Genomic DNA, 25,131 nt, shown 5'->3' with positions numbered 1-25,131 from the left:
ATAAATCTGGAATAATTACGCTTCCCTGTGGTGGGTGTTGTGAGGATTTATACAAAGTATTAATAAAATCATGGAGTTACATAAAGTGCCTGGCAGAAGCCCCAGCATACAGTAGGTGATCAATAAATGTAAATGCTATTTCCCTTCCTTTCTCCTATCCTGTTTCTCCTCAAGCCTCCATACTCTGGTCAGCTGCTCTCTCCCCATGTCCCCTCCTGGTGCCAGGACGCTCTGCCAGCCACTCCTTTCCCCTGCCTGCTGACGGGCCAGGTGCTCCCTCCCTCGTCCCTCCTCCCTCCCCTGGGCCCTGCTCCCTGCCCTCCTGGGCAGCCAGGGCAGCAAGGACAGCACTCAGGGAGCTGCCCCATGGACAGGGCCCCACAGAGAGAGTACCGAGCCTCGCGGGGTAAGACGCCCCACAGCCCTGCAGGCAGGTGGAAGAGACTGCCAGGAGGTCCGGAGGAGGGGAGGGATGGGAAGAGACTGGAAGTGAGGAGGGAAGGGAGAGAAAGGCTGAAGGAGAGAGCAATGGGTTGGCTGGGCAGTGCAGGAGGCTGAGGCAGAACAAGTGTTGATAGAAACTGAAGGAGGAACTAGAGGAGCAGCTGGGGAAATGCCAGAGGAGGAGAAATAGGAAAAGGGGAGAAACAGGAAATGCATGGAGGGGAAAGAAAGGAAGAAGTGAAGGAGGAAGAGACAGGTGGAGGAGGGGGAGGAGGGAAGAGCAGGATCAGGGAAGCTAGACCACGGTCCAGTGAGGGATCAGCATATGGGCAGGTGCTCCCAGGTGTGAGCGTGCCCCTGGGAGGAGGTGGGGACACCGCTTTCCTGATCTTGCCTGGCCAGGACCCCAGGCAGCAGCGGCTGGGACGCCGGCAGCTCCAGCTTCCTCTCATTCCCCAGTGGAGAATCCTGCCCTTTAAGGAGTCACAGACCTGGCTGGGGAGAGGGCAGCCACACCCTGACAGCTGCTCATGACCACTGGCCTGGCACTTTCTTCCCCACTGGCCCCCACAGGGGTGTGGGGTTTCATTTTTGCAGAGAATGTGGGGCACCGGGTCGGCGTCAGGGAAGGACAGAAAGTCAGGTAGTCCTCGGCCCCACGCGTGGTCTAAGCAGGAACCCCTCAGGGCAGGCGCCCACTGCCACATGCTCAGTCAGCTTTGAGCACGGAGGGGAGACGTTTGAGTGCCAGAGCTGCCAACTCCAGGGCCACCTGGCGGAGGAAGAACTCAGCTGCCGGGGCAAGAGAGGGGAGCACAAGCTGTGCCACGTCAGGGAGGAAGCTGGGTGGGGCCGGGCAGGATCACTCGGGGTGTGGGGGCACACCCTCTCTGTGCAGTCTTCTCCCCGCACCCTGCAGAGCCCAGGCCATAGGCCACTCTCCCCACGCTGCCCGGTGTCAAAAGCCTGCCAGTGGGGCACATCTCCTGAGCAGAGGGGCAATGTTTGGGAGTGTGGGTTGGTGGGGGGCCATCAGGATTGGACAGCAAACGTCAAAAAATAACCCAAGAACAGAGTCAGAGATTAAAGAAGCTCTAGGGGGCATGAGACAGGGCCAAAGCGCTTTCTGGGACAAAAGGCTGGCCCTGTGCTCTGTGAGGAGCTGCTGTGTGGATGTAGGAAGTGGACCAAGGACTGGCAGAGGAAGTCTCTTGCCAGGGGCTCCCTAGCTAGGTGTTTCCTAAATGCCAACCGTGTGATGAGCAAGCCCCGGCCGCGCTCTAGCTAAGGCTCTCCCTCAGAGCTGCTCCTTCTGGAGTCCTCAAGTCCTTGTACCCCGTCCACCCACCTGTGCCCCCTACTGCCTGGTCTCCACGCAAACCGGGCCACACAGCAGCAGCAGCAGGGCAGCAACGCCTTCCTCTGCGGGCTGGTGGCCAGCGACGCCGGCCCCTGGAAGCCAGAGAAGTGTCTGTGTTTGCAGCTCTCCCCTCCTCTTCCTCCAAATGTCCTCTCCCTCCCACTCCCAACCCACACCTCTGGGACTCCCTGGTGCTTTCAGGCAAGGATAAGCAACCAAGAGACTTCCCTCCCACAGAGATTTGCCTTTGGCTGCGGAATATTTATTGTGCACCTCTAATGCGCCGAGTACTATGGAGGGCTCTGGGAATAACACGGTGAATGAGAGGTGTCCTTGCCTTCACAGAGTTTACAATCTGAAAGGAAAGACCCATCTCATAGATAACGCCACAATTGTGGCAGTCAGGTGATGCCACGAGTGCCAGGAAATCAGACGCAAGGTGCTGCATGTGTGCAGGGTGGGGATGGGGCGTGGATGGCTTCTCCCAGGAAGAGACACAATCTGAGACCCGAAGGCTGAAAAGAAGTTGCTAGATTCGGGGTGTGGGAGGGAAGCGCACCCCAGGCAGGAGCAGCTCGGGGAAGCACCAGAGGCAGTGAGGAGCCTGGCACTTTTGAGGACCTGGAGGAGGACCAGCGTGGCGGAAGGGCAGAGGAGGAAGGGGAGAGGGGCACAGCAGAGGGTAGCCCACTTGGGAAGGGATGAGGTGGGATGGGATCCTGGGAGTAGGGGGAGTCTCGGGCCCTTGGGGGCTTCAACGTTGGGTGCTGACCCCCTGTCTTCTCTTTACAGAGCTGCTGGCCGCAAAGAAGACCCACACCTGTGAGTAGGGGGTGGCAGGAGCCGGTGCCAGGGTGTGGTGAGATGGGGAGAATTCAGCCAGGGAGCTGGGGGCATCAGAGGTTGGGCGGAGATGGCAGGGGCTGAGGACAGGGTGGCCTGGGAAAACAGGAAAGGAAGGGGCAGGGTGAGGAAACAGACTGGGGCAAGGGCGGATAAGGAAGAGGACTGAAGAGTAAAAGGGCTCTGTAAGGAAACAAGGAGAGAACCACGGGAAAGGGAACCGTGACCTTGACTAGAGGAGAAGAGAGATGCTGGACAGAGGCAGGTGGGTGGGAGGGGGTGGGACAGGCTGCTGGACCAGGGGAGGAAGGAGGTGGGGGTGTGAACTCCAGGCCAGGGAGCCTGCACCAGGCTTTGTGGTGCAGAGCCAGGTTTGGTGTGGTTAACACATCCAGGGGTGAGAACCAGCTTGGAGCCAGGCTGTGCAGCACTGGAGCGCAGGAAAGCCTTCACCTCTGTAGGGACAGAAGGCACTGTGCCCTGGGGCCCTGAAGACTGAGGCTACAGCATGTGAGCAGGGCGCTAGAGCTTAGAAAGGACTTCCCATGGACACTAGTGAGTAAGCATCCTCTCTAGGGACCTCTCAGCACGTCAGATCAACTCTCCTAGTTTATGGGAGAGGCTACTCCCCCTCAGTCCCAAAGCTTATGCACATCGGGGCCATGCATGCCCTCAGCACCTGAGCACTTCTGTAAGCATGGGTCCCTGGATTGATGGGGACCTCTCTAGGCCTCCCTTGATTGCCTACCAGTTCCTCCTGAGAGCTCACTGCCATCCTTCCCGCTGCCAAAGTCACCTAGAGCCTGCCTGTTCCAAGCAAAGACATCTCAGAGAGCAAAGCATCACCCTCCTCCCTGAGCTGGGCAGCCAGGGCCAAGGGGCCATCTAGGATGCTGCATCCTCCCAGGTGGGGGGTTGCTTTGCTCAGCATAATCCTGATTGGTGCCTTGCCTGCCCCTAGCCACAGGGCCCCACGGAAATGCTGAGCAGGGCCCTGGGAGGAAAGCGGGTCAGGGAGTGACGCAGGTGAGCTGGGGGAGGGGGTCAGGGACTGTGGGTGGGGGGAGCAGGGGGACTTTTGGAGCAGTGGGAACTGGGAGAGGCCAAACCCCATTCCTACGCTTAACCCCTTACCACAGAAGCCTCAGCCAGGACCCTGCCTCCTTATCCCCTCGCTGGCCCTCTGCCACCATCCCTACCCCACTCCGTGAGTGTCCTCATGAGGATCCAGGCAACAACCCCTCCCCCATCCACTGCCCAACTTCTTGGGCACCAGGAAGGCCGGCAGGGAAAGGCCTGTACCTGGCTGAGGAGCTGCTGGGGTGCTAGCAAGATCAGAGGCTTCTTAGGTGGTTGTTAGCCTAGAGAATCGGGAGATATTAAGTCCTCACCCAGGCCGAGAGACTGCAAATTGGCCCCCAAATTGAGACAACCCCAAGAAGGGGGCCCAAGATGAGGAACCCAGGGGGAATCCCCAGACCAAGAGGAGCTCTGAATCCTGAGGAGCCCTAAAGACGGATTCCCAAGGCCAAGCTACCCCACAGAGCAGACATGAGGCTGCAAGAGCCTCTGGAATTGTTTGACCCTTTTGAAGGACACATAGGCCAAGAAACTACAGAGAGACTCACGTGTCAGGAGATCTCCCAGGCTGAGACACTCTCAAAAGCAGGCCTGAATCAGAGAAACCCACCCATCCCTCAGATAGGATCTGGGCCAGTCTGCTTGGGTTTGAATCCTGGCTCCACCACTTACCAGCTGTGTGACCTTAGGCAAGTTACTTAACCTCTCTGTCTCTTACTTTTCTCATCTTTGAAATGGGGATAATGGTAGTACCTCATAAAGTATCTGTGAGCATTAGATAATCCACATAGAACATTTACAACCATTTCTAGCACATAGATTATGAATGTGATATGCTGATGATTTCATTATCATTACCTGCATTCCAATTGCAGCAATTTCCCCCTAAGGATATTTCTGATGGACCAATCCCGCCAGCACATCGCGGGTATTTGCCTGATGATTATCACTGCTACATTATTTTCATTTATGCCCCAGCCCAGGGTATTCACTGTGTCTGCAGGGAGGAGCCTGGGCATGGTGGGTGGTGGGACGACCTCCCTGATTGTACCAAACCGGGCACAGCTGTTGGCAGTCCACAGGGCCTCAGGCGGCACATGCCACCATCCTGGGCAGACATCCTGGACTTACCTCGGAAAACATCCCTGTCCCTGGAGTCACCTGGCAAAGAGGGTCAGGCTCGGAGGGTCCTCAGAGGGAGGAGGAGTAGAAACCTGGCCCCAGGCTCGTGTGAGCTCCATTCGGCTCCCCAGCCAGAACACCCTGGTGGGTGGAAACAGCTTTTACCACGTGTGGCTGTCGCATGTGGTTTTGGAATTTTCCAACGCCCCCTGCGATTGGCTGCCCCAGGCTCAGATTGGCCACGTGGGGTGCCTGTCATCTTCCCACTGCACCCCTGGGGGGGCAGGGTGGGGGGGTGTCACTTGGCCACCTGTGTGGTGCGGAGCTTAAACCCCCCTGCCCAGAAGCACTGGGGGAGAGCTAGGTGCAGAGCTTCAGGCAGAGGCACCGCTGAGAGGGCCTCGCCCCACCTCGCCACCAGCTGCACCCCACTCCTGTACCACCCTGCTGAGAAGGACTGGGAGCCAAGGCCAGCAAAGCCCAGGCTCAGTCATGAGAAGTAAGTGAATGGGGCCACCTGGGCGGGGGGAGCCGGGATCCTGTCATCATCCCTGAGCCCTCTGGAAACGAGGGTGTCCTGGGAACAGTGCGAGGAAAGCTCAGTGCTCCTCCCTGGCAGGGTGCATCACGATCTGTCGGGACATGGGTGGAGTAGCTGGGGAGTCCCGCTCCCCAGGCAGTTCCCTTACAGCAGTGATGGTGAAAGGACCATTGAGGAACTCCTCTGTCGTGAGTTCTAGAAGGAATCTCCAAGAGTACTGAGGTATCCAACGCCCTCATTTTATAAAAAGAGGCTGAGACCCAGGGAGGCTGAGTCCTTCACCCAGGATTACACAGCTAGTAGCTGATGGAGGTTGTTAATTACCGGGGGCCCTGAACTTACTCTCGGGCTCCTATTGTGATGTTTCCCTCTGTGCCTCCAACCTGCTTGTGAGTGGGGTAAAAGCGAGGCCAGAGGAGTTGCTGTGCCCTGAAGCAGCAGGACAGTGAGACTTAACTGAGGCGTGCAGTCAGCAGGGCTCAGACCCCAGAGTCCAGGCCTCAGGGCCACCATGCTTTCTGCCCAAGCCAGGGACATGAGGACTACATGGACTCCAGCCAGGATGCCCCATGCATGTGTGTGTGTGTGCGCGCGTGTGTGGGGGGGGGGAGTCCTCCAGGATCAGTTGTCCGTTTGATAGGGGGATCAAGGCAGTGGAGATGGAGCACAAAGACCTCGGCCTCACCATCTTCCTGGCTTGGAGCCATGGGCCAACAGCTGGTGGGCAGATGTCTGGGGTCCCTGTGCTTTCCAGCAGAGCAAGGGTGGGCACATCAGACAGCCCCCCATCCTTGTGTAAGGGAAGCCAGAGAACCTCTCTGAGCACAGAGTAAAGCAGGGAAAGGGAAGCTCATGCCCCTCTGGCTTGAGGCATGAGGCAGCCCCAGCTTCAACCTGGGGTCTTCCCACAAGCCACAGAAGGGAGGCCACCCTGCATCCTGGAAAGACCCATGGATGGAGAGTCCACAGACCAGGTTCTGGTGCCGCCTCTGTCACTGTCTTAGACATGTAGTCTTAGACAAGTCAAGTCACTGGGCCCTGGTCTACCATCCACAAACCAAGGGAGCTGAATTTTAAGATAAAACAAAACAACAAAACCAACTATGAGAGTCTCCCGGTTCTAAGGGCCCAGGACCAAGGAGAGAGCCCAGGTCCCTGAGGTTGGCAGCCCCCAGGTAGGGAAGGAGACACAGCCCCCCGGAGGGCAGAGGGAACGGAGGGGGCTCCCATGCAGGGGAGTGAGCTGGGTGCACAGGAGGGGTGGGGAGAAGAGCCAAAAGCTTCCGACACAGGAAGAGGGCCCCCTGGAGCCTCAGTCCCCTTTCTGGCTGCTCCCCACTAGCAAAGGCTGACAGTATGGTCTTCCCATAAGTGGCCCCAAATCAACAAATTAACCCTGGGAAGCAATGACTGGGCATGCTTCAAGCCGGCAGGGGGGCAGGAGTCCCCAGCAGTGTCTGAGGGAGATGCTTGCGCAGCTGTCCTTCGTATCCACCCCCGCGAGCACGGAAACCCACCCCCCCACACACACACGCACGCACACGCACGCACACGCACACACACACACGCACATGCACACACAGGCTGGCAGGAAGGAGAAGGGGGTCTCCTTCAATTGGGGGTCAGTGTCACTGGTCCTTTCCACTTGGACGTTTCCGGGTATCTCATAGCCCCAGGTTATCTGACCCTGGTGAGGAGAGTCAGGGGACGTGGGCCTTGGGACTGTGACACACCCAAAGACCAAGGTCCAGACGCACGGGAGGAGAAACAGACCAAAGGATGGGAGACGCAGAGGCCGAACTCAAAGGGCAGATTTATGAAGCACATGGGGAGAGGGTAGTGCCCACAGGGAGGCACGGGTGGAGAAACCCCAGGACAGCCGAAGACATGGAGGCGTGACACCCAGAAGTGGCAGGAGTGCGAGAGACACAGGCAGAGGTGGGGACAGAAGACTGGCAGCCGAGTGGAGACGCAGTCAGGACTGGTCTAGGAAGCAGTACCTGGGAAGTGCGGAGGTTGTGACACTCCACAAAGGGATGGCGGATGACACAGGGTCCCTGCCATGGTGACCTGCTGCTGTCAAGTAGGGAGGAAACGTCTGTTAGCCAAAGAGACTCCCAGCCAGCCAGAGGGAGGGTGGCCCAGTCGTCTCCCCCCAAGGGACATGGCTGGTGTGGGGCCAATGGGCATGAAGGCCCTGGCCTTAGGCCTGGGTGAGGAGGTGGGAGGCCAGGGGTGTGAGGTCACGTGCCTGTGACCTGATCTTTCTTAAGTCTGGTCGTGATGGTGAGGAACCTTGGGCCAGAAAGAACTCCAAGTCCCCAGGGCGCCACAGATCTCACCCTGAGAGCCCAGAACCGTCCGAAGACTTCATAAAGGGCTTCTTCCTTCCTTGCATCGCTCCTGCGCCTTTCTCTTTCCCTTTCTTCCCATTCCGCGCAGAAATCCCAAACACTCAAGCCCAAGGCACCAGAATTTGGAGAGTCCCAGCCCGTCCCGTTACGACGAAAATACATGTGTTGGTATTGTTGTCCCTACCAGGGGCTCACTCCCCCCCTCCCCTGCCTCTGTGCTGCTAACTCAAACCAACAGGGAACAAGGACTTGCTGAGGGCTGAGGGCTTTCCAAGGAAGGCAGCCTTAGGTCTTTGCTCCTGTTCCCAAATGGCTGGGCTGGTCCTTTCTGAGGTCTGACCTCCGCTCCTCCTGCTGCTGTAGTACAGCCTCTTCTCTGGGGCTGTGAGGCTCAGAAAGGATGGAGGGAGGGCAAGGCAGGGGCTGGGGCAAGGTCTTTCTGGGTAGCTGCCCTCCCGGAGGCAGAGGTGCTCTGGAAAGGAGGCGCTGGGGTCCTGGAGGCACAGAAGGCTGCTCAGGCCACGTCTGGGCTCCAGTCCTCAGAGCTTCCTCCGGTGATTCATCCCCTCCCCCCATTCACTGGTTGTTTTCACTCATTCTTTTGTTTCCCCTCCTTTCTCCTGTCCCAGACTGCGGGGGTGGCGGGGGCACCTGGAGGGGGTTTTGGGTGGCTGGCTGTCTTTCGTGGCTTTTCAAAGCCCCAGACTCTCCCTCGCCCACCTGAGTTTTAGCTTCACTATTTTCTCAGCCCTGGGATCGGGATGTATCAGCAGAAAATTCTCCCCACGGCTGCGGGGAGGGCCCTGGCCTGTGCTGGGGGTGGTGTTCGCCAGGTACAACCGCTTCTCCCCTGGTCCCCACCCAGCCCCGCTCCCCTGTGGTGGCACCTACCACCTTGGTTTCCAGCTTTGCAGAAGCTGAGGGAACTGAGAGCTGAGAAAGGAGTGAGGCTGGTGACAGGTGGGGGTGTGCAAGGGACCCCTGGCCAGGAGCTGTGGTCTCAGTGGGGGAGGGACTGAGTGTTCTGGCTGAGGGGAGAGAAGGAGCCTAAGCTAAGAAAAGAGACGCATTCCTCTGTCTCATTCATTCATTCATTTCTGCAAAGAGAGGCCCACCGAGATGTGTGGAAACCCAATCTATGCCCTAAAGGAGCTGTGGTCCTCTGGAGAAGTCCACAGGAGCTCAGTGGGGGTGGATAAGTTGTCCCTCCTTGGCCTTAGGGAGAGGAGGAAGGGCAGGAAGAGGCTGGGACCACAGAGGAAGAGTTGGGACACAATAATATAATATCTCTTAGGATCTTTATACAGATGCCAGCCCTGGCTTTAGCTCTGTGGGTTTCCTCCCTGAATTCTATTTCCCAACCCACCACCTTCACTTCATACTCTTTCCCCTGCAGCCAGTGACCTTGTCCTCTATCCCATTCTCCTTGGCGCGTTGGGGCATCTCATCCTCAGAGTATGTAGCTTAATGCTTGAGGGTGCTGGCTCCAGAGCTACAGAGACCTGGGTTCAAATGCCTGATCTGCCGCTTCTGGCCGTGTAACCTTAGTCCAGCCACTTATTCTCTCTAGGCCTCAGTTTTCTCATCTGTAAATGGGGATAACACTAGTAACACCCACTTCGGAGGGTTGTGATTATCAAATGAAAATGTGTATAAAGCCTGGCACAGAGTAAGAATTTAGCTACCACTTATGTCTATTATTATTATTCCTCCTAATCAATATCCATTGGAGAAAAAGGGGAGAGAAAGAGAAGAGAGGGAGGGGCCCAGCTCTAGGCTGGCAGGGCACCAGAGGGAGATGAGGATTCCAGGGTTCCACTCTCTGAACCATCCTCCACTACGACTGGGGGTGGTTCTGGGGTTTGAGGGGAGAGATCCCCTGGTTGCAGCCCCTCCTTGGCTCCTACCACTTCCTCTCTGTGGTACAGGGCACCTGGACAGGGCCCAGGGTTGGCTTCCTAAGGTGGCACAGGGCCAGGCTCTGGATGCATTCAAAGAGCACTATCAATGAATCTCGCAGCTGTGAGAAGGGTGCGATTAGAGGAGGTTGGAGGTGGAGGAGAATGGACCACTTTGTCTCTACCATATTTCTCCTCATAGGGGGTTCTGGTAGGATGCTCCTGGGGATACTTCAACCTCTGAAGCAATCCAGAGGAGATCCATTTTCTTTTTCTAGTACTGTATCGGAATGAAGTTTTAGAAGTCCCACTGGGTGGCAGGGAAGATGCAAGAATGAGCTCAGGACGCAATAGCCAACCCTACCCCCATCCCCTGGAAGGAACAGCCTGGCACAAAAGCAGAAAGAGGGACCAAATTCTTGCTACTTAAAGTATAGGCTGAAGACACACAAGCTTAGGCCCCGACTGGGAGCTTATTAAAGTGCAGAACCTGGAGCCCCGGTGTTCCCATTTGAGATGCAAAGGGCTAGAGTCGTTCAGTCACTAGGTGATTTAAGGTGCTAGCATGTGCATTTGTGCATTTCTCTCTCCTTTTGGAAGCCTGTGGAATTAGAGGGTTTTCTTTTGGTAAGCTTCAGAAGAGCGCTGCAGGTGAGATACGAAGATCTTCCCGACAGTGGGCGTGGGCACGGCAGAGTTAGGGCGGCCACGGGAGCAGTGATGCAGGGGCTGGCTAGAGGTTCCTGACCTCTGCTTGGCTCCGGTTCCTGGCACCAGCAGGCCCTTACATGGTAAGTTCCTGGCAGGCCAGGTTCCCGGGCAACAGTTTGAGTAATCCTGTGATTACTCAGCTCCCCCTCCCCAATCTGGGTTCCCACCACCTGCTGCTGCAGGGAGTGGCTCCCAGGGGTAGCTTTTGAAGGTGTGTTATCATCAGACATGTTTTCAGCTCCTCTTGCTGCCCCCACCCCAGACCCTTTCCCGTTCTCCCCGCCCCTCCTCCACCAGCCACACACACTCACACATGCTGCACCCGTACTTTCTCTTTGAGGTTTGGGTAGATGGCATTGAAGGGGGTACAGGTGGCAGGAGAAGGAGGGAGGAGTAGGACAAGGGGGCCTGATAGTGCTGAGGGGGCCTGGGGTTGAGCATGGGACCAGGACATGAAGGTGGGTTTTTCTGTGGCTCTCTCCATCCCTAGGTCTCTCTGTTTTTCATGGTCCCAAACCTCTTGGTCTCTCCAGTTCAGAGAGGCTAGAGGGTCTGACTCTGTGACCCTATGTGCCTGTCTCACTGGGTGCCTCTGTCTGGGACCGTGGCTGGGGAGGACGGAGGAGGGGCTGACTTAGTGGCTGGCATTCCAGGCTCCGGCGTTCCCCAAACACAGGTATTTGTGAAGGGGGTCCTTGGCTCGCTGCATCTTCCTACGTGAACAGCAGGGTCTTGATGACACTGTTGTGAGGATCCTAGGGCCAGGACCAGCAGCGGGTCAGGCATGGGGCAGGGAGAGGTGTCTGGGGTCACCCATGTGGTCAGCGCACACACGCATGCGGATGTGGCTCTTGGAGAAGGGAAGAGGCAGGGAGGCCTGTGGTTGCCTGCTGGGCCGGAGCCCGAGTTCCCACTGTGGCTTGGCCTAATCTCCCTCCCGCTTACTTTTTTGGGTGACCTGCGTTGGTTTCTCCCCTCTCCGGTCTTAGGGCCCCTGAGGAGAGAGATACCACAGGGCTGTAGGGGAAGGTGTTGGCTAGAGCAGAACCTCGGGGGCTCAGAGCTTCTCAGCCTCATCGGGGGGCTTCTTGGCCTTCACTGCTGACGGGCACACACGTGCTTCCCCTTACGCAGTGCTCTGCTCAGCTGCCGTCATTTAATTCCTCTGTGCTACCTACGGTCACCCCATGGACAGGCAGTGTTATTTTTATCCTGATCTTACTAACAAGGGAACTGAGGCATAGAGAGAGAATCTAAGTGACTAGAAGTGTGAGCGCCCCCACATTTTCTGTCCCTCTTCCAGCATCTGATCCCCACTTATTCTCTCTTCCCCTCCATGTGTTAAAATTTGCTCTTAATTTACTGGAAAAAACCTGAAAAGCTGACTTACTGTCTGGTCCTGGGGTGACGGCAGCCAGTGAGCTGTGTGGGCAGTGTGCGCTGCCGGCAGGCAAGCGCGGCTGGGGGCGGTGTGGGGGGATCGAGTTCTAATGGAGGGACTTCAGACGCCACCGCCTGTCCCCATGCAGAGGCAGCTACTTACTCACTTACTCTGACTCAGCTCTAGGCCGGCCTGAGGGGGTGATGGTTTAGGGCAATGCAAATCACATTCTGGGGAAAGGGAGGCAGCCACGGTCTCCCTCCCCACCTCACATCAGCAGGCCCCACATGCGCCCAGGGTCCAGGCCTGGGGCTGGAGTGGAGTTCACAGGAATGTGGATTTGCCCTCCATGGAGGCTGCCACTCCCTTTGCCCCTTAGATGGGAGACATGTCATAGATGAGAAGGGACTTTAGCCCTAGATCACTTTTCTGGCCTGCTCCGCCCCACGCCTCCCCCCTTCAGAGGGGAGGCAGCAGGTCAGCAATGGTGGGAAAGAGACCCATATGCTCTTGGAAGTGCTAAAAACACCTGAAGCAGCCAGGAATCCCGGCCTCTGCCCAGCTGCCTTTCAAGCATGGGCTGGTCGAAGGCCTCCTGCTGGTCCCTTGTAGCTCAGCAGAGAGCTGTGGCATTGACAGGGACAGGGCAGAGGAGATGAACCTGGGACCAGCAGCAAACCCTGGGGGAGAGGGAGCAGGCACAGGTTACAATGAGATCGGCGGGAGAGAAAACCTGGGGTCCCAGTGCGCCATGAGCAAATGCTAGCGTACTAATATGCACATGTGTACACCAGCTCTGACAGACATGCCCACCAGCTCACAAATCACATGTACATTTCATGCACACACACAGGCAAGTACACCTCCAAACATGTTCGCTGATGTGTGTGTCCGAAAGCCAGGTACGTAGAACAGCATATGGAAAGCTCGGGGAACCGGGATGTAGACCCAGCTCCAGGCAAACTAGCCGTACAAACCTGGGCCAAGGGCCTTGCCTAATCTGGCCTAGTCCTTCACCTGTACAGTGAAGAGGTTGAATGAGATGATCTCTAGTCTCAGCTAGTTTTGTTTTTTTCAGAGATGAGATCTTGTTGCCCAGGCTGGACCCAAACTCCTAGGCTCCAATGCCCAGTGTTTTTTTGTTTTGTTTTGTTTTGTTTTGTTTTTTCTTAAAAAGTCCTATTTAGCCACTTCCAAGCATTGTGAATATAGGCAAGTTACCCAATTCTTTAAGCCTCAGTTGCCTCATATAAATGCAACGAGGATAATAGTACTCCTTTATAGCAGTACTTTATAGGGTTGCTAAGATTAAATGAGATAATCTATTGAAACATGGTGCCTTGCACATAGTAAGTGCTCAGTAAAGCATTGGTTTAACTTAAAGCAGAAAAACATAACCAGTTCCCTGAGAGGTTCATAGGCCAGAGACATGCTCTTTGATACCTCATAGATAAATGGCCTCATTACAGAGGCTTTCCATTCAAACTTCAATAACATAGGTGTTAGCAGCTATGGAAAACAGAAAACAAAGAAAACAAAACTGGGCTCAAGCGATCCTGCCTTGGCCTCCCGAGTAGCTGGGTTTAGGCATGAGCCACTATGCCTGGTTTAGCCAGTTTTTTTTTTTTTATTTCAGCTTATTATGGGGATATAAAAGTTCGGGTTATATATTTTGCCCATGCCCCCCCCTGCTTAGCCAGTTTTAACAGTCATGATTTGTGCTCACACAACTGGACATAGACAACCTTGTACACACATAGGCATAGCCACTTTTACACACTGACAGAGACAGAGCCGCCCTCTCTCCCCTCTGCAGCCAAGGGCCTAGGAGCCCTGTTTGATTCTGCCCCTGGCTCTCAGGCATCCAGCAGAGCTGGGTTGTCAAGCCCCACTCTCTTGGGCTCCATTGCCAGCTTCCATCTTTCTCTGGATCCCAGTGTGAGCCCTGCCCCCTTGGCTCCTGGTCTCTGTGCAGCCCTGCCCTGAGCCTTCACCGTCTACCTGAGAATGCCTGGCACCTCTGCCCAGCCCCCAGATGCCTCCTGCCTCCTACCACATCTTCCTGCCATGCCCTACACTCTGCCCATGGAAGCTGAGCCCCAGTGGGGGAGGGAGGCACAGAGGAAACCCCTTGGGCGGGAAGCAGGTGTTGTGAGGCCGTGGGGACTCCTATGTCCCAAGGCAGGAGGGAGGCAACTGGAGCTTTTCGACTTAAAGGGCTGAGCAGGTGGCCTCTCCGCAGCTGCTTTCTCTGCCTCTGTAGTGTTGATACAACTCCCAGCTGCCCCCTCAACACTCCCCTCCTCTGGGAAACAAAAAACAGCTTCCTCAGACTCTTTGCTGAGAAGCATTTGCCACTTCACTTCCCCTTCCATGTTGCAGGAGGGAAACGGCAAGCTGGAGCTGCTTGGAGACAGGGGGAAGCACCAGGCACCTGTATCCACAGGCCAGGTTCATGGTGATAGAAAAGGCTCCTAGGCTGACCTACTTCTCTTTCTTTCTTCCAGCACAAATTGAAGTGATCCCTTGCAAAATCTGTGGGGACAAGTCATCTGGGATCCACTACGGGGTTATCACCTGCGAAGGGTGCAAGGTGAGTTGTAGGCATGTGTATGCACAGACACACACACACACACACACACACACACACACACACACACACAGTCTCATTAGAGACGGAGAAGGGGCTTAATGGCCTTTGTTCTGACTCCAGGGATGGTCTCCTGAGGCAGAGAGGAAACTGCCTGGATGGTGCTTCTCTGGGGGGCCCTGAACACAGGGAGGGCCTTGCCTTCAGCTGGGAAAGTGACTGCAGGACAAATTGCAGTTACACAAAGAAATGGAGAAGAGAAAACTGACAGGTTGCAGGATGTGGAAAAGCCAGGGCCAGAGCTTGCGGGTCAGGGGCCCTCGGGAGCGAGCTGGCCCTGGCCAGGATAAGCAGCCCTGGTCTCCACCTGCCTTCCCCAGGGTTTCTTCCGCCGGAGCCAGCACTGTAACGTGGCCTACTCCTGTACCCGTCAGCAGAACTGCCCCATCGACCGCACTAGCCGAAACCGGTGCCAGCATTGCCGCCTGCAGAAATGCCTGGCGCTGGGCATGTCCCGAGATGGTGAGGCCAAGCGGGCAGCTCCCTGGGGTTTTCCTGGCATCTCCAGAGGGGCAGCCTGGCCTGCGGTGCTGCACAGGGTTAAGCTGCAAAACTGCCCTTCCAGAGGCCTGCTCTCTATTCCTCCTTCTGACAGCCCCTATCTCTTCCACCCCTTTGATGGTCATCAAAGCTCTTCCGAATCCCCAACTTTAGGCTTTACTAGAACAAACCTCCTTTTTCCAAGGTCCCAGACCTCTTCTTCGGCACTTCTTCCTGGGGCTGCATCCTACTCTGCTCCCCTCCGGCCCATCTCCCATCCGGTTCCTGCATCTTTCCCTCCTACCTAGTGGTTCTAGTTCTTATTCCATCTCCCTCCCCAGGTCCCCATTCCTGTCCTGGGACATGGGGCTATGGCTAGCAGCGGAGGCAGAGTCAGCCTTTGAACTACCCAGAAGGCGTGGGACGGGGGTGGGCCGGGGTTCCTGGGCCTTCTCCACCTTCCTCACCCACCACCTCCTCACCGGTGCCCCCACGCCCCCCACCACAGAAGGAGCCAGGGCGGGGCTGGGGGAGGCATGAGGTGATGAGGAGCCAGAAGGAGCCTGTCAGCACTTTTCAGTGCCCAAAATAACAAAGCGAAAGGAAGCACGCAGGGGTGCAAAGGGGCAGGCGGGGCGAGGGGCTGTGCCCCCACACCTGGGAGGGGTGGCGGGGGGAGTGAAAAGGCAGGAAAGAGAGAGCAGAAGAGGATGTTCAGAAACGAGCCGCGGAGCCCGGGTTGGGCTGTGGTGAGTATCTAGGTCACCAGGGAGCCTGCAGGCCTGACCACAGGGAGACCTGTGTTCTCAGCCCTCCTCTTCCTCTGGCCCCCACAGACAGGCGGGGTGACCCCAATACAGCTTGAGGCCCTCTGCTCGACCACCCAGCCCCAACATCAGGAGGCCAGAATCCCCAGCCCAGATGCAGTCCTTGGATTCTGCCACTGTTAGAAGCTGGTTTAGAACTTAGAAGATTTTGCTCAGGAGGTGGAAGTGGCAGGCTGGACAGATCCTGAAGCAAACGAGAGTGAGAGGTGGAAGGGAGCTTGAACATAAGCTCCCTAAATGCTGGAGAAGCTGTGCTTGGAGCCGGCTATTCAGGGAGTAGCAAGTTAGTCCTGTACTAACCAAAATGCCTGTTGCCCCTACCCTGGACCTTGTTCTCCCGCCTCATAAACTCCTAATTCCTGGATCTCTTTCAGCTGTCAAATTCGGCCGCATGTCCAAGAAGCAGAGGGACAGCCTGCATGCAGAAGTGCAGAAACAACTGCAGCAGCAGCAGCAGCAGGAACAAGCAGCCAAGACCCCTCCAGCAGGGGGCCAAGGCGCAGACACACCCACCTACACCTTGGGGCTCCCAGATGGGCAGCTGCCCCTGGGCTCCTCTCCTGACCTGCCCGAGGCCTCTGCCTGTCCCCCTGGCCTCCTCAGAGCCTCGGGCTCTGGGCCCTCATATTCCAATAACTTGGCCAAGGTGGGACTGAACGGGGCCTCATACCACCTTGAATACAGCCCTGAGCGGGGCAAGGCTGAGGGCAGAGAGAGCTTCTATGGCCCAGGCAGCCAGCTGAGCCCTGACAGACGTGGACTTCACTTTGAGGAATCCAGGCATCCTGGGCTTGGGGAGCCAAGACAGGGCCCAGATGGCTACTGCAGCCCCAGTTTCTGCAGCACACCAGAGGCGCCTTATGCCTCCCTGACGGAGATAGGTGAGCAGCTGGGGAGGTGGAGGGGGTGGTGAAGATGAGGGAGGGGCTTCGGCCAGCACCCCATATCAACCAGACATAAGCCCAGGAGGGTTGAGGGGTCCTGGACAAGGGGCCGAGGGAGGAGGCAGAGTAGGACAGGACAGGCAGAGAAATGACCTTGAATGGGAGGGAGCAGGAGCTGGCTGGGGTCAGCCATGCCTTCCTTCTCTGGCCCCAGAGCACCTGGTGCAGAACGTCTGTAAGTCCTACCGAGAAACGTGTCAGCTGCGGCTGGAAGACCTGCTGCAGCAGCGCTCCAACATCTTCTCCCGGGAGGAGGTGACTAGCTACCAGAGGAAGGTGAGGCCAGGAGACTATGCAGGAAGGGAGGACATCCCACCGGCACTGGGAGAGATGGCTGCCTGCACATGCATGGGGGCTGGGGCGGGCAGGACATCACAGACACAGACTGGCCAACAAGCGTGTGCACCACTTTTAAGTATTGTTGTGAGTGTGTGTTTATTTGTGCGTGTGTCTACACCCTAGCAGATAGATGAGTGCTTTTCCTTAGCCCTTGCCTATTGAAATTTTACCCGGCCTTCATCCTACCTCCTCTACCACCCAGACTTGATGTATTTTCCTTCCTCCTCCTCCTCCATCAATAGTAACAATAATCAGAACCCTGAGGCCTATTTGTTAAACACCCCTTCTCTGCCAGGCATTATACTAAATACTTTATGTAATTATCTTCAACCATTACAACCAATCTATGAGGATAGCATTCCTTCCTTTTTTTTTTTTTTTTTGGAGACAGGGTCTCACTCTCTCACCCAGGCTAGAGTGCAGTGGCATCATCATAGCTCATTGTAACCTCAAATTCCTGGGCTCAAGTGTCCTCCTGTCTCAGCCTCCTGAGTAGCTGGGACAGGCACCTACCACCACACCTGGCTGATTTTTTCTATTTTTTGTAGAGACAGGGTCTTACTCTTGCTCAGGCTGGTCTTGAACTCCTGGCCTCAAGCAATCCTCCTGTCTCTGTCTCCCAAAGTGCTAGGATTACAGGCGTGATCCACCGTGCCTGGCCTTTATTCCTATTTTTAGCAGCCTGGGAAACTGAGCCCCAAGGAGTTAGTAGACTTCCTCAAGGTCCCAATGTGGTGGACCCAAAGTCAAATTTATATCCATCAGGCCCTCAAGTTTATTCTCTCTCTTCTGTCACACTCTGACAATACCATCTGCTGTAAAAATACTCATTTGGCACTTCACATTTGCTTCTCTAGGTTGTTAAGACCTTGGGCATGTCTTTTGTGGGCGGAGGAGAGGCAGTATGTCTTTTTCACCTCAAGATCAAATTGTTTGAGGGCAAAGCTGTATCTCATATGTTTTTAATTCCCCCACAACAGCTAACTCAGTGTCAGTAGCTGGTGGGTGTTCAGTACGTGGGGCCAACTGACAGGAATTGACTCCTGAGTGCATTTGGCAAAAAATGGGCTTTTCAGAATGCCAGTATTGAGAATGTGGGAGCCCAGAACCCAGCCCTGCCATCCTATTAGGCGGGGCTCCCAGGGTCTCGGGGGATCGCAGGGCCATACAGAGGGCTGCAGCGAGATCCTCCTCCCTCCCCGCAGTCAATGTGGGAGATGTGGGAACGCTGTGCCCACCGCCTCACCGAGGCCATTCAGTATGTGGTGGAGTTTGCGAAGAGGCTCTCAGGCTTTATGGAGCTGTGCCAGAATGACCAGATCGTGCTACTCAAAGCAGGTGCCCAGGGATGGGTGGACAGGCCCGGGACGGTGGAGGGGGAAGGGCATGGAATGGAGTAGGGCCAAATGGATGGGGCTTAAGGAAACCAGGATGCTGAGGGGGTTGGAGATGGATTCCTGGCTTCGCTTGATGCTGTTCCTGCGTTTTTCTCCCACTCTGCAGGAGCAATGGAAGTGGTGCTGGTTAGGATGTGCCGGGCCTACAACGCTGACAACCACACAGTCTTTTTCGAAGGCAAATACGGTGGCACGGAGCTGTTCCGAGCCCTGGGTGAGGGGCAGGGAGAAATGACAGAGAGGATTCTGATGCCAACCCCACGCAAAGCTTCATGACCTGGGCACCCTCTTTTAAGGGCAGACTCTCCCCCTGCTCCAAACACCAGAGGGCGGTGTCCTTGGGCACCACCGTCTCACCCACCCACTCATTCTTCTCATTTCCACTCCATCAGGCTGCAGCGAGCTTATCAACTCCATCTTTGATTTCTCCCGCTCCCTAAGTGCCTTGCGCTTGTCCGAGGACGAGATTGCCCTCTACACAGCCCTTGTTCTCATCAATGCCAGTGAGTGTCGCTGGGCTTGGGTAAAGGACATTCAGGTATCAGGGGCATGGCAGATATTGAAGAGTCTGCAGGTGTGGTTAAATCTGGGAAATCACTTTAAATAGCAGAATGAGCCCCACCCAACATTGCCATAAAATAAAATGAGTTAAAGATTCAGAGGTGGCTCAGAGATGGACAAGAGCAGCCAAAGGTGGGGTCGTAGAAGTGGAGAGAAATGAGATTGAGAGGAAGTGAGCCCCTTCCCTGATAGAAAAGTATCTGATTGTTAGTCTGTGTCAGTGATGCCATTAGAATCACCTGGAGAGCTTTAAAGACTATTTCAGCCTACGTCCCATTTCCAGAGATTCCAATGTACAGATAGACGCTCCCCAACTTACAATAAACCCATCGTAAGCTGAAAATATCCTAAATCGAAAGTGCATTTAATACATCTACCAAACGTCGTAGCTTAGCTTAGCTCACCTTAAACGTTCTCAGAACACTTACATTAGCCTATGGTTGGGTAAAATCATCTAATACAAAGCCTATTTTATAAAAAAGTGCTGAATATCTCATGTAATTTATTGAATACTGTACTAAAAGTGAAAAACAGAATGGTTGTGTGGGTACTCGAAGTACGGTTTCTACTGAATGTGTATTGCCTTTGCACCATCGTAAAGTCAAAAATTGTAAGTCAAATCATCGCAAGTTGGGGACCATCTGTAATTGATCAGGGGTGCACCTGAATTTTAATAGCCTCCCCCAGGCCCCCATGATTGAGAATCACTGCTCTATGTGAAGTCATGTTGAGACTGTATGCCCGTAACGGCAGGACTCTCACATCCACTCCACTGGAATGGAGGGGCTGGCCTGAGCCTGCTGAGTGCTGAGTAGTCAGAGAACCGAGTGAAGTGGGTCAAGCCACTACCCGGAGTCTGCAGATCAAGAGTATCAGTCTTCTGGCTCTGCCAGTGAGTAGAGACCTAAACATGCCCCTCAAAGTGGAAATAAAAACTTTAAAGAAGATTTCTGAGTATTTTGTGGAACCAGGGCAAAAGGTGGTTTTTGTGTTGAAGTTAGCCACAGATAGCTGCAAAGCCCCTGGTGCTGGCCTGGGTGGCTTCAGGAAGGCCACCCCCATCAGGAGCCATCTTTGGTAGGGGCCGGAGGAGCCCTCTTCCAATTCTTTTGTCTCCCCATGGCAGAATCCTGGTTCCTGGCATTGATATGTGAAATATCAGTTACCTGGGAGAGAGTAGTTTTGAGTTAGGAGATTAGACATTCTCATCCCTGTCATTTCTCCCCAGTTTTCCTTGTAGACAGCTACCCAACACCCAGGTCCCAGAGTTAACCATTATCAAAACAAGACACACACACACACACACACACACACACACACACTCAGCCGAGAAGGCCTCTAGTCAGCACAGATGTCAAAAGAGACAGCCTTTTAAGGGGAGTTATGGGGAGTTAACATCCATGTTCTTTCTTCTTGCTATGGTCCCACCCCCTCCTTCAGACCGGCCAGGGCTCCAAGAGAAAAGGAAAGTAGAACAGCTGCAGTACAATCTGGAGCTGGCCTTTCATCACCATCTCTGCAAGACTCATCGCCAAGGCATCCCGGCAAAGGTAGGAACAGTCCCTGGGGTAGAGGAGGGCAGGCCCAGTGCCAGATCTGGGACAGCAGGGCTCCTGAGGGCCAGGGTCTGCAGGTACAGGGCCACGTCATGTAAGAGAGCCCACAATGGCAGTGGGAACTGAGCAGCATAAAAACTGGAAAGTTAGAGAGCCTGCAATTGGGAGGTACCTCCAGGGAACAATTCAGTTTAATATAGCCAGCGCTTACCCAGCGCCTGCTTATACAAAGCGCTATGGAAAGATACAGAGACTCGGGTGTTGCCCCGCCAAGAGATCTTAACTTGGCATGAAGGAGAGATTTGTGTACCAATAACTCTAATGTAGAATAGGATGTGGCATGTGATATAATAATAATAATGCGATTCACAAAGTGCCTTCACTGACACGCTCTCAGCCTCATGGCAACCCAGTCAACAGGACAGATGTTAAAATCTCCCTGTAACAATAAGGAGACTTCAGTGACTTGTTTATGATTCTTTATGGGCTAAATGCAAGATTTAATCTCAGTGCTCTTTCTACCACATCACTGTCCCCCCAATATATTAATAAGAGATATTAGGGAAATGTTATGTTGTGTGTTAAACAGAGATTAGAAATAATTTGGAGGTAATAGGGATGGATCAGGAATGCTTCCTAGAGAAGGTGACATTTAAACTAGGCCATGAAAGATATACGATTTTAACAGGCATTCATGGGGGTGGGGCAGGCGTTCCAGGCTTAGGGAAAAATACAAGCAAAAAAATAAGGAGGCAAATGGTGCATATGTGGACACTAGCTCATGGTACATTCTGGCTAAAGGGTAAGATCAGGAGCTAGGATAGACTGAAGGGGCAGAAGAGTAGCAGAAGATAAACCTGAAAATTAGGTCAGGGCCAGATCAGAGAGGACTTTCAATGCCATATAAGAATTAAGGCTTTATTTCTAGATAATGGAGAGCCCCAAAGGCTAGAAAAACGATATAATCAGAGCTGTTATTTAGGCAATTTACTTTGGAGCCAGTGTAAAGGAAGCGTGTGTGTAATCATTCAAGCAGGCCCTTGCTATGTGTCGGGCACAGGGCTGGGTGTTAAGGATACACGAATGACTTGTCTTACACAGTCTCGACTCTAAAGAGCTTGAACTTTAATCTACTACAGGACAGATTTGAAGGAGGAGAGACTGGAACTTGGGAGAGCAATTGGAAAGCAAATCTGGTTGAATCCACTTTCACAATACATCCCGTCCCCCACTGCCACCCACCAGCCCTCACCTTACACTTGGACTATGAAAGAGGCCTCCTAGGGACCCCTGCTCTATCCTTGTCTGCCCCATGGCAGTCACACAGCATCCACAATGTCCCCAAAGCAATCACATCATGTCTCACTCCTATTCCCAACCCTCCTATAGCTGCCTGGTCTGCTGGGAATCAAATCCAGAGTCTCTGTCATGGCCAACCCCTGCCTTCTTCCTCACCTATCTTCCCCTGGTCCCTCAACCACCCATTCCAGCCACACTGGCTTCCTTGCTGTTCCTTGGCCACATCAAGCCCAGTTGCATCTCAAGGTTTTGTACCTGCTGTTACAGTCGCCTGACGGCTCTTCCCCCACTTTTCCAAAGGGTTTGCTCCAGGAGAGGTTCACCCTAACCAGTTACCCCACACAAAAAGCCCTCTCCCCCCTCACCTTGCTTTAGTTTTCTTTAAAGAACTTACTATCTGACATATATTTATTTTCTGGCTTCCTCACTGGAATGTAAATTTAATAAAGGTAGAGATTATATTTTATTCCCTGATATATCACCAGAGCCCATCACGATGCCTAGCCCAGATTCAGAGAGGTTCTCAACAAATATTTGCTGAACGAATGAATGAAGCTATTGCAGTGGCCCAGAGATCCGCAGAGTAAAGCAGTGGTGATGAAGAGAATGAATCCAAGAGATGTGGAGGGGCCACCCCACTGCCTGCCCATCCCTGACTTCTGAGGGACTGAGCCAGGGCGCAGGAGGGAAGGGCTGGTGAGAGGTATTTGTGAGCCTCACTCAGTTGTGTAGGAAACTGCAGGAGATAAATGGTTCTTTCAGCTTTTCTCCAGTGAGGTCTCCCTGCCTCTGTCTCTTCATGGGTTTCTGTGCCTTTTTCGTTCCTCCTCTGGCTGAGTGCCAGCATGATGTCAGTTACTACTTGCAGTGCTGGGTACCTGCTTAGAAAGTCTGTTTGCCACGTGCCAAGCATTGTGATGGGTTCAGAAGGTACAGACAGGGAGAGAAACCCTACCTAAGGAGCTTACGTCTGGGTGGGAAGGCAGACACATTGGATCATTTTCCTCCAGCGTGGGAAGTGCTGCAAGCCCAAAGGAAGGGCCCTTAATCCAGACGGGGGAGTTAGGGAAATATTCCCAGAAGAGGTGACACTTGGAGGCAAGTGAGAATTAGCCAAGCAAGGAAGAGCTGGAAAGGCGATCCAGATGAGGGAAAGGCAAGCCAGATGAGGGAAAGACAAGCCAGATGAAAAAAGGCAGAGGTATGCAACAGCGTATAACAGAGAGTCACAGAAGTTCACTATAATAAATGCATAAGGCGTGTGAGTATTCAACAAGGTTCCTTTTAGCAGCAGCAGGAACATGATTTGGGGGCTTCATCCAGAGAACATTCAACCTGTGCCACACTGGCTCCTGCCATCTCCAGTGTCCTGAAGCATACATACTTCCACTGTCACTTTTGGATTTGGTGGACCCAAAAGTGCAAGTGCATGGAGGGAAGCAAGGAGGGTTAATCCCAGCCCAGGAAGGATGAGAGGACTGCTTTGCTCTGGGGAGAGAGACGAAGTGCTGACCCTTCCTTCCCCATTATCCCATCTCCAGCTGCCATCCAAGGGGAAGCTTCGGAGCCTGTGTAGCCAGCACGTGGAAAAGCTGCAGATCTTCCAGCACCTCCACCCCATCGTGGTCCAAGCCGCTTTCCCCCCACTCTACAAGGAACTCTTCAGCACTGAAATCGAGTCCCCCGAGGGGCTGTCCAAGTGATGTGGAGGAGGGACTCCTCTCCCTACAGCCTGCTGGCCCACCTCCCTGGACCCTGTCCCACCCTCAGCCTCTACCTTTCCCATGAACCGGGGAGGGTGATCCCCACCTGTTCTTTGGGAGAGAGAAAATGCTGAGACTGGTTTTCTGCCCACAGGCTTGCCTGACAGTGGGACAATAGCCAGAGGCTGGGGATGACACCATCTCCAGCCTCGGCTTTGTTCCTCTCATTTCCCCCTTCACCCCCAGCTTCTGGAAGGCATGGGGGGATGGGATGTAAGGAACTCCAGGGGGACCAAGTTGTCCTCAAGGAAACAGGGGAACCCAGGACACCCTGGATGAACAAAACTCAACTCTGGGCTCAGAAGCTAAGAATAGGCCTTTGAAATACCTCATTGCATTTCCCCACGGGCTTTGGCGGGGGGGAGATGGCTCAAGCTCAGAGACTGGCGGCTAGACCCCAGAGGACCTGTACATAACATGAATCCGGATCTTTAGACTTTCTGCCTTCCCCCTTTCTCCCAGCTCAGCAAGGAAGTAGCTGGGCACCCTGCCCTTTTCCTGGGGTCTAAAAACAAACTGGATGGGATAGGGGTGAAGGGCCAGAGATAATTGTTTTATGGGATTTGGGCATGGGAATAGGGTACAATGAAGGCCAAGAGCATCCCAGACAGATATAGAGTTAGAACTCAAACCTCTTATGTGCACTTTAAAAATAGACTTTAGGAGTTAGCAAAATCTGATGAGAGACACACACATCTGCATACAGGTGAAACACATGTAAACTCAACCTGCAATTACGCAGTTCTATAGACACATTTAATCCGACACAATTGCTGTCATCCTTGGGGGTCACAGCTCAGAGGAGCCTAGTGGCCTCAGGGAAGAGTCCCAATCCTGAGGGACCCCAGAACATTTCCATGGTGCTTCAGTCCCCCAGTCTTAGACTTGCGGTGGTCCCAATTCTATCCCAGCTGCAGCTGTCTTCTACCACAAAAAGCCCCAAGAGAAGCAGGGATGGCTGGACACTGGTCAGCAGAAAGCCAAGGACAGATCCTGGGAGGACTTTCTTGGCCTGCTTTCCAGACCTGGCCTTGTGGTAGAGAAGGGAAGCAGATGCAAGTGCACCGCCCAGTGACTGGGGAAGAGGTGGCCAGGGAACAGGGCGGCTGTGATCTTGCCCCAGAACTTCTTGGCTTTATCAGCAGCTGTGAACCCTCCTCTGAGGGATAAATGATGATGATGAGGGAGGGAGGGAGGGTTTTTTTCCTCTCAGGGCAGGGGTTTAGCTGAGTAAACATAAACCCCAAGTTGTGCCATTCTTTATTTTATAAAATGATTTTAAAGGCAAGAGGTGTGTGTGTTGGGGGGTGAGGGAGCCTTAAATAAGATCTCCAGTCTTGCTCCTGGGAGGAGACCAGGTTCCAGCTCAGCATTACACAGATTCCAGCTGCTGCTAGTTCCTCCCCTGGCCAAGCGTTCCCCATTGAGGCTTGTGAACTGACCCTCAGGAACCCTCACCGAAGGAGCCTCAAACTAAGCTCCACAGGGGGTGTTGTGTTCTGCACCAAGAACCGTCCCATGAATGATACCCACAGGGGACGTTTAGATTTAGAGGTTGCACAGAATTGCCCAGCATCTGGG

At 54.3% G+C, this 25,131-nt stretch overlaps 1 protein-coding gene across 4 annotated transcripts; it reads left to right on the top strand.

Annotated features, from left to right (window-relative positions):
- Positions 1-307: 307 nt before the first annotated feature.
- On the top strand, positions 308-24,838 carry RORC (RAR related orphan receptor C). 4 transcript variants are annotated; one of them, XM_045546984.1, is made up of 11 exons: positions 308-406; positions 2,597-2,626; positions 14,242-14,327; positions 14,705-14,846; positions 16,066-16,572; positions 16,790-16,911; positions 18,180-18,312; positions 18,478-18,585; positions 18,764-18,874; positions 20,373-20,482; positions 23,329-24,838. In XM_045546984.1, the coding sequence occupies exons 1-11, from the start codon at positions 367-369 to the stop codon at positions 23,488-23,490; spliced, it is 1,551 nt and encodes a 516-aa protein (XP_045402940.1). In that variant the 5' UTR covers positions 308-366; the 3' UTR covers positions 23,491-24,838. The 4 variants fall into 4 exon arrangements, with proteins under 4 accessions (XP_045402940.1, XP_045402941.1, XP_045402942.1 ...); XM_045546985.1 differs by having other exon boundaries at positions 314-406; positions 18,478-18,549; XM_045546986.1 differs by lacking the exons at positions 308-406; positions 2,597-2,626 and adding an exon at positions 5,180-5,348.
- Positions 24,839-25,131: the final 293 nt, after the last annotated feature.

This window comes from Lemur catta, chromosome 3 (assembly GCF_020740605.2).
Source record: "Lemur catta isolate mLemCat1 chromosome 3, mLemCat1.pri, whole genome shotgun sequence".
In the NCBI taxonomy this organism is placed as follows: Eukaryota; Metazoa; Chordata; class Mammalia; order Primates; family Lemuridae; genus Lemur; species Lemur catta.
Note: the sequence above shows the minus strand (reverse complement) of the source record. Positions and strands in the feature narration are given on the sequence as shown.